Source organism: Danio rerio, chromosome 12 (genome assembly GCF_052040795.2).
Source record: "Danio rerio strain M-AB ecotype USA chromosome 12, GRCz13ab, whole genome shotgun sequence".
Classification (NCBI taxonomy): Eukaryota; Metazoa; Chordata; class Actinopteri; order Cypriniformes; family Danionidae; genus Danio; species Danio rerio.
The window spans coordinates 1,303,070-1,318,664 of NC_141032.1; the positions used below are offsets into that span (position 1 = coordinate 1,303,070).

Consider the following 15,595-nt stretch of genomic DNA (forward strand, 5'->3'; position numbering starts at 1 on the left):
TTCAATAATAATAATAATAATAATAATAATTAATGGAAAACATAAGAGTCTCAATTGTCTGAATCAATGATACATAAAACATAAAGTAAAAGAAATAGTAAAATAAAATCAATAAACAAATAAAATAAAAAATAAAAGTTAATAAAAATAATAAAATTAAAATTAAAAATAGCATGACATTTATTTAAATACATAAATAAATAAAAATTAAAAATAGGATCAAATAAATAAATTAATAAATATATAATAAAATAAAATACATAAATAAATAAGACATAAATAAAAATAAGATAAAATTAATAAATTAATAAATAAATAATAAATAAAATAAATAAATAAATAAATAAAAATAATTGAATAAAATGTGGTTATTTTCAAAAAGATATGTGTAACCTATAACGGATTCCCCAATATGTTTTGTCACTTGGTAAATGTATTTGTAATTTTATTTGTATTTATAAACATATTTGTGTGTTATGTATTTACATTTTTATTTAGTAAATAATGTCTTTTCTCTTTGGGCTACTGTTGAATATATGTCTGGCAAGAGTGTCTGACGAAAGGTTACCGGGGATTTAAAATGTGTGTGTGTGTGTGTGTGTGTGTGTGTCTGTCTGTGTGTGTGTGTGTGTGTGTGTGTGTTTATAGTTAGTAGGCCAAACAAAACTGACCCAAGAGACAAGCATCGTACCCTAAATGTGTTCAACCATTATGAAAATACAAAACTATTCATTTTTTTTCTAATCGTTGCATAATTTTAGAAAAATTCTCCAAACTTCAAGATGAAAAAACAGTGTTTAAGGCTTTTTTCTGCTCATAAAATCCTCCTGTCTACCCCTTAAGTCACCACAGGGTTAAATCCAGCAGTGTGTTCATGCTAATCTGTCAGTGTTGGTCAGACTCTGGTAGCATTGATTCATTGGCGCTGGTCCCACACATCTTGTTTTTAATTTTCTCAATGCTATATTACAGCGCCTGGGCAAAAACCCCAGTTATTTTTTATTATGATATTTTTCCCCCCTCCATCTCACTTCTGTTTTTCAGTTTGGCGAGCTCGCAGGAAGTGATGACGAATTATATTGTATTAATCCCATAAGGGAGTCCCCAGTTCATTATTATTATTATTTTCTCTGCTGCGCTGGTTTTTGCTCTATCCTCGCAGGAGCTCTAACAGGTATACGAGCTTGCATACTTATGTTTTATTAGCTCGAATCCTTGTTTATGCACGATCCAGCAGATATCTTGGAAGGGGAATAGTAATGTAATATGTTTAATGTAATATGTCGAAATGAATTGACATTATAGAAGTCAAAGCAAGTCGTCACAATGCATTTCCAGGAAGAGTCTTGTTGGTGATCTCACACACTCGCTTTTACTTCTGCTGCTTTAAACATTTATTTTTTTGCATTTATGCATTGGATAGTTTATTGTTAATCTGTTTATGCATTCCTCATGGGCAATATTTTTTGTTGAGGCTCAAACAGTAGTGTGTTGGCGTGGGTTTCCTCCGGGTGCTCCTGTTTCCCCTACAGTCCAAACACATGCGCTATAGGATGAACTAAATTAGTCCTATTGTGTGAGTGTTGTGTATATGAGTGTGTATGGGTGTTTCCCAGAACTGGGTTGTGGCTGGAAGGTCATCCGCTGTGTAAAACATATGCTGGAATAGTTGGCGGTTCATTCTGCTGTGGCGACCGCTGATAAATAAGGGACTAAGCCGAAGGAAAATGAATGAATGAATGTATGATGAATAATTCAATTACGTATTGCGTGACATTTTTAATGGCAAATAAAATATTAGCTATCCAAGCATTAAGCATCTATTGGTATTTTCGTAACACATTTGTAAGCAATACATTTTGCGCTATTTATTTGCTCATAAAATATTAACATATAAAAGATAACAAGCACAAAAATGAGTAAATAACAAAGTAGGCAAAATAAAATAATAAAAACAATAATCTATAGATTTTTTTTTACTGTTGCAACTTTATACATCTAATTTAAATATAGCATTTTGAGGCTTACATTAACACAATGCACATGTATGAAAAATGTCATTGTAGTAAATACAGTAATGATAATATTAATAACAAATGGTAAATTAAAGAATGAACATTTTTATTATAAAAAAGTAATAATAAAATAATAATAACAATAAATCATACTTAAGAATCAACTTTTTATGATATAATAATAATAATAATAATAATAATAATGGTAAATTTAAGAATAAACATTTTATTATTAAAAATAATCATAATAAAATAATAAATCTTTTTTAAGAATCAACATTTTATGATTACAATAATAATATTAATAATATTTATAAATTAAATTTATCACATTTTATGATAAAAAATTATAGTAATAATAACATTAATGTTATTATTAATAATAATAATAATCGTAATGATCATAATAAATGGTAAATTTGAGAATAAACATTTTATTCTTAATAATAATAATAATAAAACAATAAATCATATTTAAGAATCAACATTTTATGATTAAAATAATAATAATAAACAATAAATTAATTATAAGAATCAACATTTTAGAATTCAATAATAATAATAATAATAATAATAATAATAATAATAATAATAATAAAAAATAATACCAATAATAATAATAATAATAATAATAATAATAATATTAAATTTAATTTAATTTAATATAAGAATCAACATTTTATAATTCAATAATAATAATAACAATGATAAAATAATAATAATAATAATAATAATAATAATAATAATAATAATAAATTAAATATAATAATCAACATTTTAGGATTGAAATAATAATAATAATAATAATAATAACAACAACAATAATAATAATAAATTAAATATAAGAATCAAAATTTTATAATTCAATAATAATAATAACAATGATAAAATAATAATAATAATAATAATAATAATAATAAATTAAATATAATAATCAACATTTTAGGATTGAAATATTAATAATAATAATAATAATAATAATAATAATAATAATAATAATAATAATAATAATAATAATAAATTAAATATAAGAATCAAAATTTTATAATTCAATAATAATAATAATAATAATAATAATAATAATAATAATAACAACAATAATAATAATAATAAGCAGAATAAGAATAATAAGAATAATAATGATAAATAATACATCAGAACAGATATTTCATGTGTCTGCATGGTTGCAGCGACTCAAAATAAGCAGTTTTGTGATATTGTGTGACTCTAATAATGTTTAAAGCTGTCGTCCAGTGGCCTGTTGTTTAGTCACAGGCGCCAGCCGCTCTCCGCCCGTCCTGCACACACACTGCAGCCTTTCACACACTGCGCAAACACAGAGCAGTGCATGCTGGGAAGGGCCCGTCCCGCTCACAGGGCCACTGTGTTCATGTTTGCTCCAGTCAGCCGGCTGGAGTTTGGCTATTTTCAGTAGTTTCCCTGAACTGTGAGGAAAAGGTGATCAGTGTGTGTGTGTTTGTGTTTGCTCTGTGGCTGTGTTTCATCCACACACACACACCTGGTTGCAGTGGGTGTGTGATCAGTGTCATGTGTTCTCCATCAGACACATTATTTTCTTCACTTCGGCTCGTTTGCTGCAAAACCTGAGCTCAAAGTTGGCTGTAAAAGCTTTAAACTCCGCCACGGGTTTGAGCTCGGGGACTCTTAAAGCAGCATTCAGGAGTCATGCTTTTACTGGGGCAAAACGCTATAAATTTACGTTTTATTTGCGTACAATATAGCTTTATTATACACAGTTTTGAGGGAATTGTGGGATTTTTTGGGACTTTTTTAGAAGAAACTGACACCACATGATTCAGCTTTTGATGATAAAACATATATATATATATATGTCTCTTTCTCTCTCTCTCTCTGTGTAAAAAAGTAAAAATTAATAAATAAATAACAAAATAAAAATATAATAACTCATAAAATAGTAAAAATAAATAAATAATAATAAAATAATAACTCAAAGTAAAATAAAATAGTTAAAAAGTAAAAAAGGTAACAAAATAAAATTAAATAATTTAATAAAAGAGTAAAAAAAGATAACAAAATAAAAATAATAATAAGTCAAGAAATAAAAATAAAATGATAGCTCATAATATGATTGAAAATAAACAATAAATAACAAAATAATAAAAAAATAATTACTCATAAAATAAAATAGTTACAATTTTTAAATAAATAACTCTAAATCTAAAATCTAAAAAACAAAATAAAATAGTTAAGAAAATAATACTACTACTACTAATAATAATAATATAATTATAATAACTTATAAAAAGTAAAAAAATAACAAAATAAAAATAAATTAATAGTTAAATAAAATAAAATAGTTAAAAAAATTATAACAAAATAAAAATAAAATATTTTTTGTGTTTTACACACATTTACACACACACGCATACATTTTTAAAATGTTTTACACACATAGTGTGTGTATGTGTATGTGTGTGTGTGTGTGTGTGTGTGTGTGTGTGTGTATGTGTATGTGTGTGTGTGTGTGTGTGTGTGTGTGTGTGTGTGTGTGTGTGTGTGTGTGTGTGTGTGTGTTCATCAGACGCAGCCGGTCCCGAACCCCATGTCCTACTACATGCACCGCTCGCCCTGGTGGTTTCACCGCTTCGAGACTCTCAGCAATCACTTTATCGAACTCATCGTGCCTTTCTTCACATTCATGGGCCGCCGGATGTGCATGATCAACGGCGCTCTGCAGATCCTCTTCCAGGTGCGTTCAGAAACACCCTAGCTCCGCCCTCGTTTGAAAACATCACAATCTCATTTGAATTTAAAGCGACAGTAACCAAAACATCACAATTAAGATCTAAGGGTCAGTTTCAGAGAGTTAGAGAACATTATCTGTGTGCTATTTTCAGCTGAAACTTCACACACTCTCTCTCTAGAAACATCAGAGATTTATTTTACATTGTGTAAAAAGTGAACTGTCTCTTTTGTATTAGATAATTTCGCAGCACTTTCACTCACAGTTCTGTTGCCCTCTTGTGGAGCCATAAAAATAAGCTGCTGAAATCTTAATAAAGGGTCAGTTCACCCAAAAATATTTTATGAGTTATTATTTTATTACTTTATTTATTGTGTATTTTACATTATATTATGAGTTATTGTTTTATTTTTATTTTATTTTATGACTTATTTTTATTTTGTAATTTTTTTACTATTTTGTTTTATTTTATTTCATGAGAATATTTTATTTTTATTTTGTTATTTATGTTTTAAACTATTTTATTTTATTTTATTTAACTATTAATTTATTTTTATGTAGTTATTTTTTTACTTTTTATTTTATAAGTTATTATTATAATTATATTATTATTATTATTATTATTTTCCTAACTATTTTATTTTGTTTTATAAGTTATTATTTTATTTTAGATTGTTATTTATTTAAAAATTGTAACAATTTTATTTTATTTTATGAGTTATTGTTTTATTATTATTTTGTTATTTATTGTTTATTTTCTATTATAAGTAAATAAGTTATAATTTTATTTCTTGACTTATCATTATTTTTTATTTGTTATTGTTTTTTACTATTTTATGAGATTATTGAATTTTTTTGTTATCTAATTTTTACTTTTTAACTATTTTATTTTGTTTTATGAGTTATTATTTTATTTATTTTTATTTATTTATTTATTTTGTACTATTTTATGAGTTATTATTTAATTATTTAATTTAGTTATTTATTTATTTTTTTTACTTTTATTTGTTTCCTTTTATGCTTTATGCACATGACATTGGCTGTTTCTGTATAACAATGCCAAGTGCACAGTTCCTGTTAAACAATCAAACAAACAAACAAACAAACAAACAAACAAACAAACAAACAAACAAACAAACAAACAACTGATTTTTATAGTAGGAACAAAACATACTATGGATGTCAGTGGCAGATTTTTTTCCCTACATTCTTCAGAATATGTTGTTTTGTGTTCAACAGAAGAAACAAATCAATAAAAGTTTAGAATCACCCAACTGTAAAAAAAACTATTAAATGTGACCTGTCCAATTAAATCTAAGCTAATACACTTCTTTAGAGAACCTGTAAAAAAGTGCATGAGCCAAAGAGACTGATCTGGAGTGAACTGCCCCTTTAATGCATTGCTCTGCTGTGTGTTTTCTAACAGGTCGTTCTGATCATAAGTGGGAATCTGAGTTTTCTGAACTGGTTGACTATAGTTCCCAGTCTGGCCTGTTTCGATGATTCTGCTCTGGCTTTTCTGTTCCGCCGATCTGGAAACGTCAGACAGACTTTACTGAAGATCCAGACAGAAGAAGCTGAAGGACTCAAAACACCACCTACTAAAGGTTTTTATAAGACTATGTTTAGTTATTTTACGCCTAAATTAAAAAGTGAAAGTGAACCGCCCCTTTAAAGGGCTAGTTCACACAAAAATTCTCATATTAATTAATCACAAGTCATTTCAATGTCCTGAGATATTTATTCGTCATCTGATCACAAATGAAGCTCTCTTGTTCTCCATAAACAGTCCAGAAAATGTCCAGAAAAGTATCAAAAACATTGTGAAAACAGTCCACTGTGCTCATTAATATTCATGATTGATCCAAATATGGTCAATTGTGGACCTTCTGATTCTGATGGAGTAATAAATGAGCTTATAAAACCGTTTATTATCACATTTTGTCTTGAAAATATTAACTTAAAGACTCTCCGCCTTCTTTTAATTATCATGAAATAAATAGGTTTGATTTTAATCTAATTTATATGTTAATTTACATTTGTTATGTCAGTTTAATAAAGAGTAATAGAAAAAGCTTGAAATGAAACTGCAACCCTTAAGTCTTTAATTCATTCATTCATTTTCTTTTCGGCATAGTCCCTTTAATAATCCGGCGTTGCCACAGTGGAATGATCCACCAACTTATCCAGCATATGTTTTACACAGCGGATGCCCTTCCAGCTGCAACCCATCACTGGGAAACATCTTCACACACTCGTTGTCACAAACACATATAATACAGACAATTTAGTCTACCCAATTCACCTGTAACACACGCCTTTGGACTCGTTGGGGAAACCGGAGCACCCAGAGGAAACCCACGCCAACACGGGGAGAACATGCAAACTCCACATAGAAATGCCAACTGACCCAGCCGAGGCTCGAACAAGCAACCTTCTTGCTGTGAGGCGATCATGCTACCAACTGCGCCACCGTGACACCCCCTGCAAGTCTTCAACTGTATATATATATATATGTGTGTGTGTGTGTGTGTGTGTGTGTGTGTGTGTGTGTGGATGTGTCAGGTATGCTGATCCGGCGTGTGCTGAACGTGTCTCTGGGTGTCCTGATTGCATATCTGAGCATCCCGGTGCTGATGAATCTGCTGAGCTCCAGACAGATGATGAACACCTCGTTTGAACCCCTGCGCATCGTCAACACATACGGAGCTTTCGGCAGGTAATTAATCCACATCTCTCACAGCGTCACACATAGTTACTAACATAAACATATTATGTGCTGATATTTAATACTGCAATATATACAGATGAAGTCAAAATTATTAGTTCAAATATTTAAAATATTTCCCAAATGATGTTGAACAGATTCAGGAATTGTTCACAGTATTTCCTCTAATATTTGTTCTTCTGGAGAAAGTCTTATTTGTTTTATTTGGGCTAGAATAAAAGCAGTTCTTAATTGTTTTAAAGCCATTTTAAGGTCAATATTATTGGCCCCTTCAGCAATATTAGTGTTGGATTGTCTCCAGAACAAACCACTGTTATACAATGACTTGCCTAATTACCCTAACTTTACCCTAATTACCCTAGTGAAGCCTTTACATGCCACTTTAAGCTGAACACTAGTCAAATATTATGTGCTGTCATCAAAGGAAAAGCTAATAGAAAATATATTTATTATTAAATGTGTTGAAAAATCTTTTATCCGTTAAACATAACTTGAAATAAATTAAATAAAAGATTTAAATGCACTATATGTCTCAATTTAGTCAAGAAATAATAGAAATATCATTTATTTTTGTGCCCACATCACCCATTCCTAAAGCGGCCTCCTCAGCGTCCAGCAGATGGCAGAGCCGCTGCACATCTAAATCTCCATTTCTCCTGTGTTTTCTGTATTTCAGCATCACTAAAGAGCGGACGGAGGTGGTTTTTCAGGGCACGCTGAGCCTCAATCACACTGCTGAAGATGTGGTCTGGGAGGAATACGAGTTCATCTGTAAACCTGGAGCTTTGGACAGGAGACCATGCCTTATTTCACCCTATCACTATAGACTCGACTGGCTCATGTGGTTCGCAGCTTTCCAGGTAAAAATCACCGGCAAGTCACATTTTTAATGCATGCTCAGTCTTGTGAAAAAGTTAGGGTGCCCTATGTTAATAATAGTTAATATTTATAGGGCGCCCAAACTTTTTCACAAGATTTTTTATAACTGTATTCAAACTTTCTTAGATTTTAAACCAATTTCCAGGTTAAAAAGTCACCAGGAAATCATATTTTCATGCGCGCACAATCTTGTGAAGAAGTTTGGGCACCCTATGTTAATATTAGTTAATATTCAAGGGCGCCTAAACTTTTTCACAAGACTTTACATGAGATTTTACATGTTTTCTTAACTTCATTGGAACTTTCTTAGATTTTTTTACTGCTTTCCAGGTTAGAAAGTCACCAGGAAATCACATTTTCATGCGGGCAAAATCTTGTGAATAAGTTTGTGTGGTCCATGTTATTATTAGTTAATATTCATAGGGTGCCCAATCTTTTTCACAAGATTTTTAAAAACTTTATTCAAACTTTCTTAGATTTTAAACCAATTTCCAGGTTAAAAAGTCACCAGGAAATCACATTTTCATGCGCGCAAAATCTTGTGAAAAAGTTTGGGCGCCCTATGTTAATATTAGTTATGATTTAAGGGCGCCTAAACTTTTTCACAAGACTTTACACGAGATTTTACACATTTTTATAACTTCATTGGAACTTTCTTAGAATTTTTACTGCTTCCCAGGTTAAAAAGTCACCAGGAAATCATATTTTTATGCAATCGCAATCTTGTGAAAAAGTTTGGGCACCCTATTTTAATAATAGTTTAAATTTATAGGGTGCACAAACTTTTTCACAAGACTTTACACAAGATTTTAAAAGTGTTTATTGAAATTTTAGTGTTGGTCACAATTCACGGTATTAACAAACCACTATCTAACCCAACTAGCTTAATAAATTACTAATTAGCCGTTTATTAATAGTTAGTATGGTTGAAGTTTGGGTTTAGGTATAAGGGATGCACTTTATAACTACCAATGAACAGTTACTATCTTAATAATAGGCAGGTAATAAGCCAGTAGTAAATAGCATGGATTCTGACCTAAACTAAAGTGTTACCAGGTTATTTATAAAACATTGTGATTTTCTGTATGTCAAATTCATCATAAAACTATTAGTACTGTAACTGAGGGCAAATAAACACAAGATGAATAGTAACCAAACAAGACACAGGTGAACATAATCAATGAACAAATGAGTAACCATTTTATAAACAAATACACAAATAATTCAGATTATTATTGCAATTTATTAATAATACAGGTTATCTTTATGGTAATTGGCCTTGTTTGAGAATTCTAACCAATGAAACATTAGCCTTACATTAACTTGTACAAAATAATGATGCACAACTGTTCAGAAGGTCTTTGCTATCATATGCTGGTGTAGGAAATACACGCTTCACTGTAAAGTCAAAGGTTTGGCTTTTTCTGAGTGTCATGTAACGATGATGCTGAAAAAGTGGAACATTTTACAGGTCTAGAGAAGTCATGTTTTCATAACTTGATTGAAACTTTCTTATGAGAAAGGGCTTTTGAGTCCTCAGGCTGTAACCTTGAAGCTTTTAGCACAATCTGTTTTCCGAGGACTTGCACTAAAGCTGCGGTAAGCGATTTTAGCATGCATGAAATGTCCTTTACCTGCCAGACAGCAGTGATACGAGATGCTGACCTGTCTGTGCGACTGCAGTGGAGAAAATGCCAGAACTCGAGGGTGTAAACAAGTCCTGTTCATACACACACAGTGACCTGAATGCACCGAGACAGTTTTGTAAAGTGCATTTATTGATGTCAAGATAATGCAACTGCGATAGTGTCATAATTCAAGGAAAAACTTGAAAAAAAACATTGGCTCAAATATACAGTAAAATAACGGATATTAAATTACAGAAATTTACTGTAAAAAATGGATATTAAATGACAGAAATATACAGTAAAATAACTGATTTTAAATGACAGAAATTTACCAGAAAATTTAAATTTAAGGAAATTCCTGTAATTTAATATCCGTTATTTTAAATAACCTTACGCTGCTAAAATGCTTGAACCCCGAAAATTTCTGCTTGTAGCTATTATTATAATAATAATAATAATAATAATAATAATTATTATTATTATTATTATTATTTCAGTTACTAATAGTTCATGTTTACATTTTTCAGTGACTGTTAGTTTATTTAAAGTTTCATTTATTGTGAGGTCTTACTTTTCATATACTACAATACAGTATGCAGTGAAATGCTTACACAACCATATCGTGACCTTAAAATATTAACAACTATAACAATAATAATAATAATAGTTATAGCAACCGACTTTTTAAATCCTAGTTTACTAAAATGACCTTGTATCCGCAGCTGTTCTGAGGTCAGAAATAAAGCCAGCGTTATCATCATCAACACCAGTGAGAGGAAAACTCCAGGTCTGGGTTAACAGAGACGCATTGGGGAGATTGATGAGCTCCTCTGTCGACGCGGCTGAATTATTATCAGTCTTACATAAGGATTATAAATAATCTCCACACTCTCTATTGACTGGGATTTTTGTACTGAGCTGAAATTTATCTCCTGCTGAAGAATTCATTAGGAGAAAGAGACAGCGGTGACTTCACATGCGCATGATTTAAACACACAGAGAGCAAATTCAAACACAGTTAATCTCAACACAACATTAAAAAAGACTGAAAACGGCTTATTTTTTTATCGTAATTTATTTTGTGCTACAATTTTTGCTATTAGCAAACCGATAACTAAGAACTTTACCTCAATAAACACCGAATTAGCTGTTTATTTAGTGTTGGGTTTAGGTATTGACTTGCACTATAAAAAAATGTTGTTTCAACTTAAAAAAGCAAGTGTTCGAGCCGCCTTAAAATTTTAAGTTTACTTCACTTAAATAGTGAAGTTGTCTTAACTCAGGCTAAAGTTGACAGGACTTGACAAGTGTCAAAATATATTCATTTTCTTTTCGGCTTAGTCCCTTTATTAATCTGAGGTTGCCACAGCGGAATGAACCACCAACTTATCCAGCATATGCTTTACGCATTAGATGCCCTTCCAGCTGCAACCCATCACTGGGAAACATCCATACACACTCGTTCACACACATACACTACGGACAATTTTGCCTTCCCAATTCACCTGTACCGCATGTCTTTGGATTTGTAGGGGAAACCAGAGCACCCGGAGTCTAATAAGTACTTGCCATGATGACATAATATTTGAGTAGATATTTAACTAGTATTCAGCTTAAAGTGACATTTAAAGGCTTAACTAGGGTAATTAGGGTAAAGTTAGAGTAATTAGGCAAGTCATTGTATAACAGTCACGATCACCAGCGATCTAAAACACCATAGATTGCTGGAAAACACTCAAAAGAGCTGATGGACTACAGATTCACCATTTCATGGACTACAACTCCATACATGCACTCCGCTCATGCACACTTGTTCCTGATCCTGACTGATTGCACACACACCACCGGAGGATTGTCAAGGACTGATTACACACACTGTTTAAGCTGCACACACAGAAACCTCGGGACTTAGCCTTGCTGTATTGTAATGTTTTTACGTCTGAGTATTTTCCTGTCTAGTCTTCCGTGTCGCCTCGCCTTTGTTCTTCCGTGTATTGATCCTTTGCCTGCTTGACTACGGTTTTGGATAACCCTTATGGTACTGTTTTGCACCTGCTATGATCTCTGCCTGTATGACAATCCTGCTAAATAAATGCTGCATTTGGATCCGCTATAATCGTTAATCCACAAACATTACAATAACACTGGTTTGTATTGGAGACAATCCAAAACTAATATTGCTTAAGGGGGCTTATAATATTAACCTTAAAATGGCTTTTAAAATATTAAGAACGGCTTTTATTCTAGCCAAAACAAAACAAATAAGACTTTCTCCAGAAGAAAAAATATTAGAGGAAATACTTTGTAAAATTCCTGAATCTGTTCAACATCATTTGGAAAATATTCAAAAAATAGACAAAGGAGGGTGAATGATTTCGTGAATAATTTGGTGCCTGTGAGCACATGTTTCTCGGTTCACAGAAACGTTCACCTGGACACGTTTTCCCAATGAGCCTGAGTTGGTTTCCGTATGGTGCTCCAGCCTCCTGCCGTTCTGCACCTGTCATAGCGATGGAGGATCTTTCTGCTGTGTTTATGTTTGTCTCAGTGTTTTTATTTCTCTTTCTTTCAGACGTATGAGCAGAGCGAGTGGGTTATTCACATTGCTGGTCGACTGCTGGCCAATGACTCCACAATACTGTCTCTAATGGCACACAATCCATTCCAGGACAGAGAGAAACCCAGGTAAAGCTCAAAACAGCCATCTGCACAGCCATCGGGCATTTGAATATTTTACATTACTGCATTTTACATAACACATTTTTGAGGTAACATTTTTTAATTTCATTTATTAATCTATTGATGTTATAATAATAATAATAATAACATAATAATAATATTTTTTTGTTGCCTTTAATGATAATTATTCCCATTTACAGCTTTTATTTATTTTAAATTACAGTTTATATTAAAAAAAACAATAACCCTAACCCTAACCCTAATAATAATAATAATTATAGATTTCATATTCAATACAAATACCACTGATATAATTAGTAATATTTTAACTAAATATTTATTTATTTTTAATTAATATTAAAATTAATATTAAAATTAATAATGATTAATAAATAATTAAATTGTTACATTTTACTGCATCTAAAATTATCTCTTATTATTAATAATGGTAATAATAATAATAATAAAAATAATAATAATAATGTTGTCATTGTGATTTTTTATTATAGATTTCATATTCAATACAAATACCACTGATATAATTAGTAATATTTTAACTAAATATTTATTTATTATTAATTAATATTAAAATTAATAATGGTTAATAAATAATTAAATTTTGTTACCTTTTATATGATCTAAAAATCTTTCTTCTTATTATTATTAATATTAATAATAATAATAATAATTTTAAAGCATTTTCATTTATTTTTCTATTGCCTAAAACGGTAAATATTCTCATTTCTCATTTTAATTGTTCTTATTTGTAATATTTAGTAGTATTAATACAAATACCCTTGTTGTAATTAGTTATGTTTAATCTTTATTCCATAAAAAAATATTAGCAGTAATAAAAAACATTATTGTTATTAAATAAATAATAATATCAATAATAATAATAATGTTGATAATAATGTTAATAATAATATTAATGTTAATAATAATAATAATAATAATAACAACAATAATAATAATAATAATAATAATAATAATAACATCAATAATAATAATAATATCAGTAATAATAATCTTAATAGTAATATATTATTTTTTTGTTTCCTGCTGTTTCTGAACTTTTTCCAATTTTTATTATTATTATAATTTTTATTATCATTATTATCATTATTATTATTGTTGTAATTGTTGTTCTAGGGCTTTTTTTATTAAAATCAATCACTCAATCAATGAGTATATCAATTAAATAATCAACCAATAAATTAAATAATCAATTAATTGATCAATCAAATTATTCACACTTCCAAATATTTCTGAAATTGTGATATTTTTGCTATCGCAACCATTTTTCTCCTAAACGATCCTTTATGACCATGTGTCATCAAAACCTACAGGGTATTTTAAATACATTAACCCTAAAAGCATACAGATAATTAATCAAAAATGCAGATACTATAATGTATGCATCATCTAAGTCTACACACTTTCTGGTTTTTCACTCTATGCATTTGTTTCTGAACATTATTTCAAAGTCTTCAGCTCCTTTGGCTCTTTCATCACAGTTAACCTGCAGTGAAATGTGTGTGCCAACCCTCTCCAGTCCCCGTGAACTCTGTTGTTTTGTTTTTGTTGTTTGTTCTGAAGTTAATGAGCTAAAACATACACTGAGAAATGCATTGCGTTGAGGGCACTGAGCTGGATTTGATGCATTTGTGCTTTCAGGTGGATACGAGGAGAGCATTTTCGATATAAATTCACCCGTCCGGGCAGCAACAGTGCGGCCCAGGGGAAATGGTGGGCCAGAAAGCGCATCGGACCCTACTTTCCCCCTGTCAACCTGGACGGCCTTCGCAACTACTTTCAGTCCAGAAACTGGCCTCTGCCGACCGGCGATTAAAGCCAACATCCAGTTTGTCTTCTTTTGTATGTCACACACTGAAGTTCATCCTGTTTCGGCTTTGACAAAACTGTGCCAAAGACGACGGCTTACATAAGAGATTTCTAGAGGCAACTCTTTCATGTCTCGGAGGATCGGAGCATGTGTTGAATCCAGGGCTGTTTTAAGCCTGCCAACAGAAACAGCCTGATTCTGCTATTATTGTCATTTTAAATGCAATCAAGTGTTACTTTCTTAATGATTAGAAAGTGTGATTAAAAATGTAAATAAATGCAAAGAAAAAATGATTACTTTCTAAATAGTAGTTGGTTTTATATTATGCCAAATTCATTATGAAGCAAGCAAGGCACAGGTGAACATAATCAATGAGCAAACAGTACAGTTTAAAAACAAATCCAACAATGAGCTGACCTTATCAGTATTACTTTTTAAAGTAATTAGTTTTTTAAATTATTGTGACAGTTTTGTCAATTTATCATAAAGCAAACAAGGCACAGGTGAACATAATCAAGGAGAAAATAGTACAGACTGTTTGTAAATAAACAACTATACGCTGTTCTTAACAGTATAACTGTTAGCAGTTATTGGTTTCCAAAGTTATTGTAATTAATTCATTTTCTTGTCGGCTTAGTCCCTTTATTAATCCAGGGTCGCCACAGAGGAATGAACCGCCAACTTATCCAGCAAGTTTTTACGCAGCGGATGCCCTGCCAGCTGCAACCCATCCACACACACATTCACACACACACTACGGACAATTTAGCCTACCCAATTCACCTGTACCGCATGTCTTTGGACTGCGGGGGAAACCGGAGCACCCGGAGGAAACCCACGCGAAGGCAGGGAGAACATGCAAACTCCACACAGAAACGCCAACTGAGCCGAGGCTCGAACCAGCGACCCAGCGACCTTCTTGCTGTGAGGCGACAGCACTACCTACTGCCTCGCCTTTATAATATTTTTGTCAATTTATTATAAAACAAACTAGAAACAGGTGAACATAATCAGTGATCAAATCAGTAACAATTTTATTTAAGAAAAAAAATACAGATATTTTAAAATAAAGTAAACATGAGCCTTTTAAACAGC

General features: G+C 31.0%; 1 protein-coding gene across 3 annotated transcripts in view; it reads left to right on the forward strand.

The window, feature by feature from the left end:
- The window catches only part of lmf1 (lipase maturation factor 1), a 48,956-nt gene extending 34,163 nt beyond the window's left edge, over positions 1 to 14,793 (forward strand). For all 3 annotated transcript variants that reach the window (XM_087275564.1, XM_087275565.1, XM_087275566.1), the window contains 6 exons: positions 4,579 to 4,746; positions 6,167 to 6,347; positions 7,306 to 7,459; positions 8,145 to 8,328; positions 12,548 to 12,660; positions 14,332 to 14,793. In XM_087275564.1, the coding sequence (XP_087131690.1) occupies positions 4,579 to 4,746; positions 6,167 to 6,347; positions 7,306 to 7,459; positions 8,145 to 8,328; positions 12,548 to 12,660; positions 14,332 to 14,506 (975 nt within the window). In that variant the 3' untranslated portion in view covers positions 14,507 to 14,793. The remainder of the gene's footprint in view (positions 1 to 4,578; positions 4,747 to 6,166; positions 6,348 to 7,305; positions 7,460 to 8,144; positions 8,329 to 12,547; positions 12,661 to 14,331) is intronic.
- Positions 14,794 to 15,595: the final 802 nt, after the last annotated feature.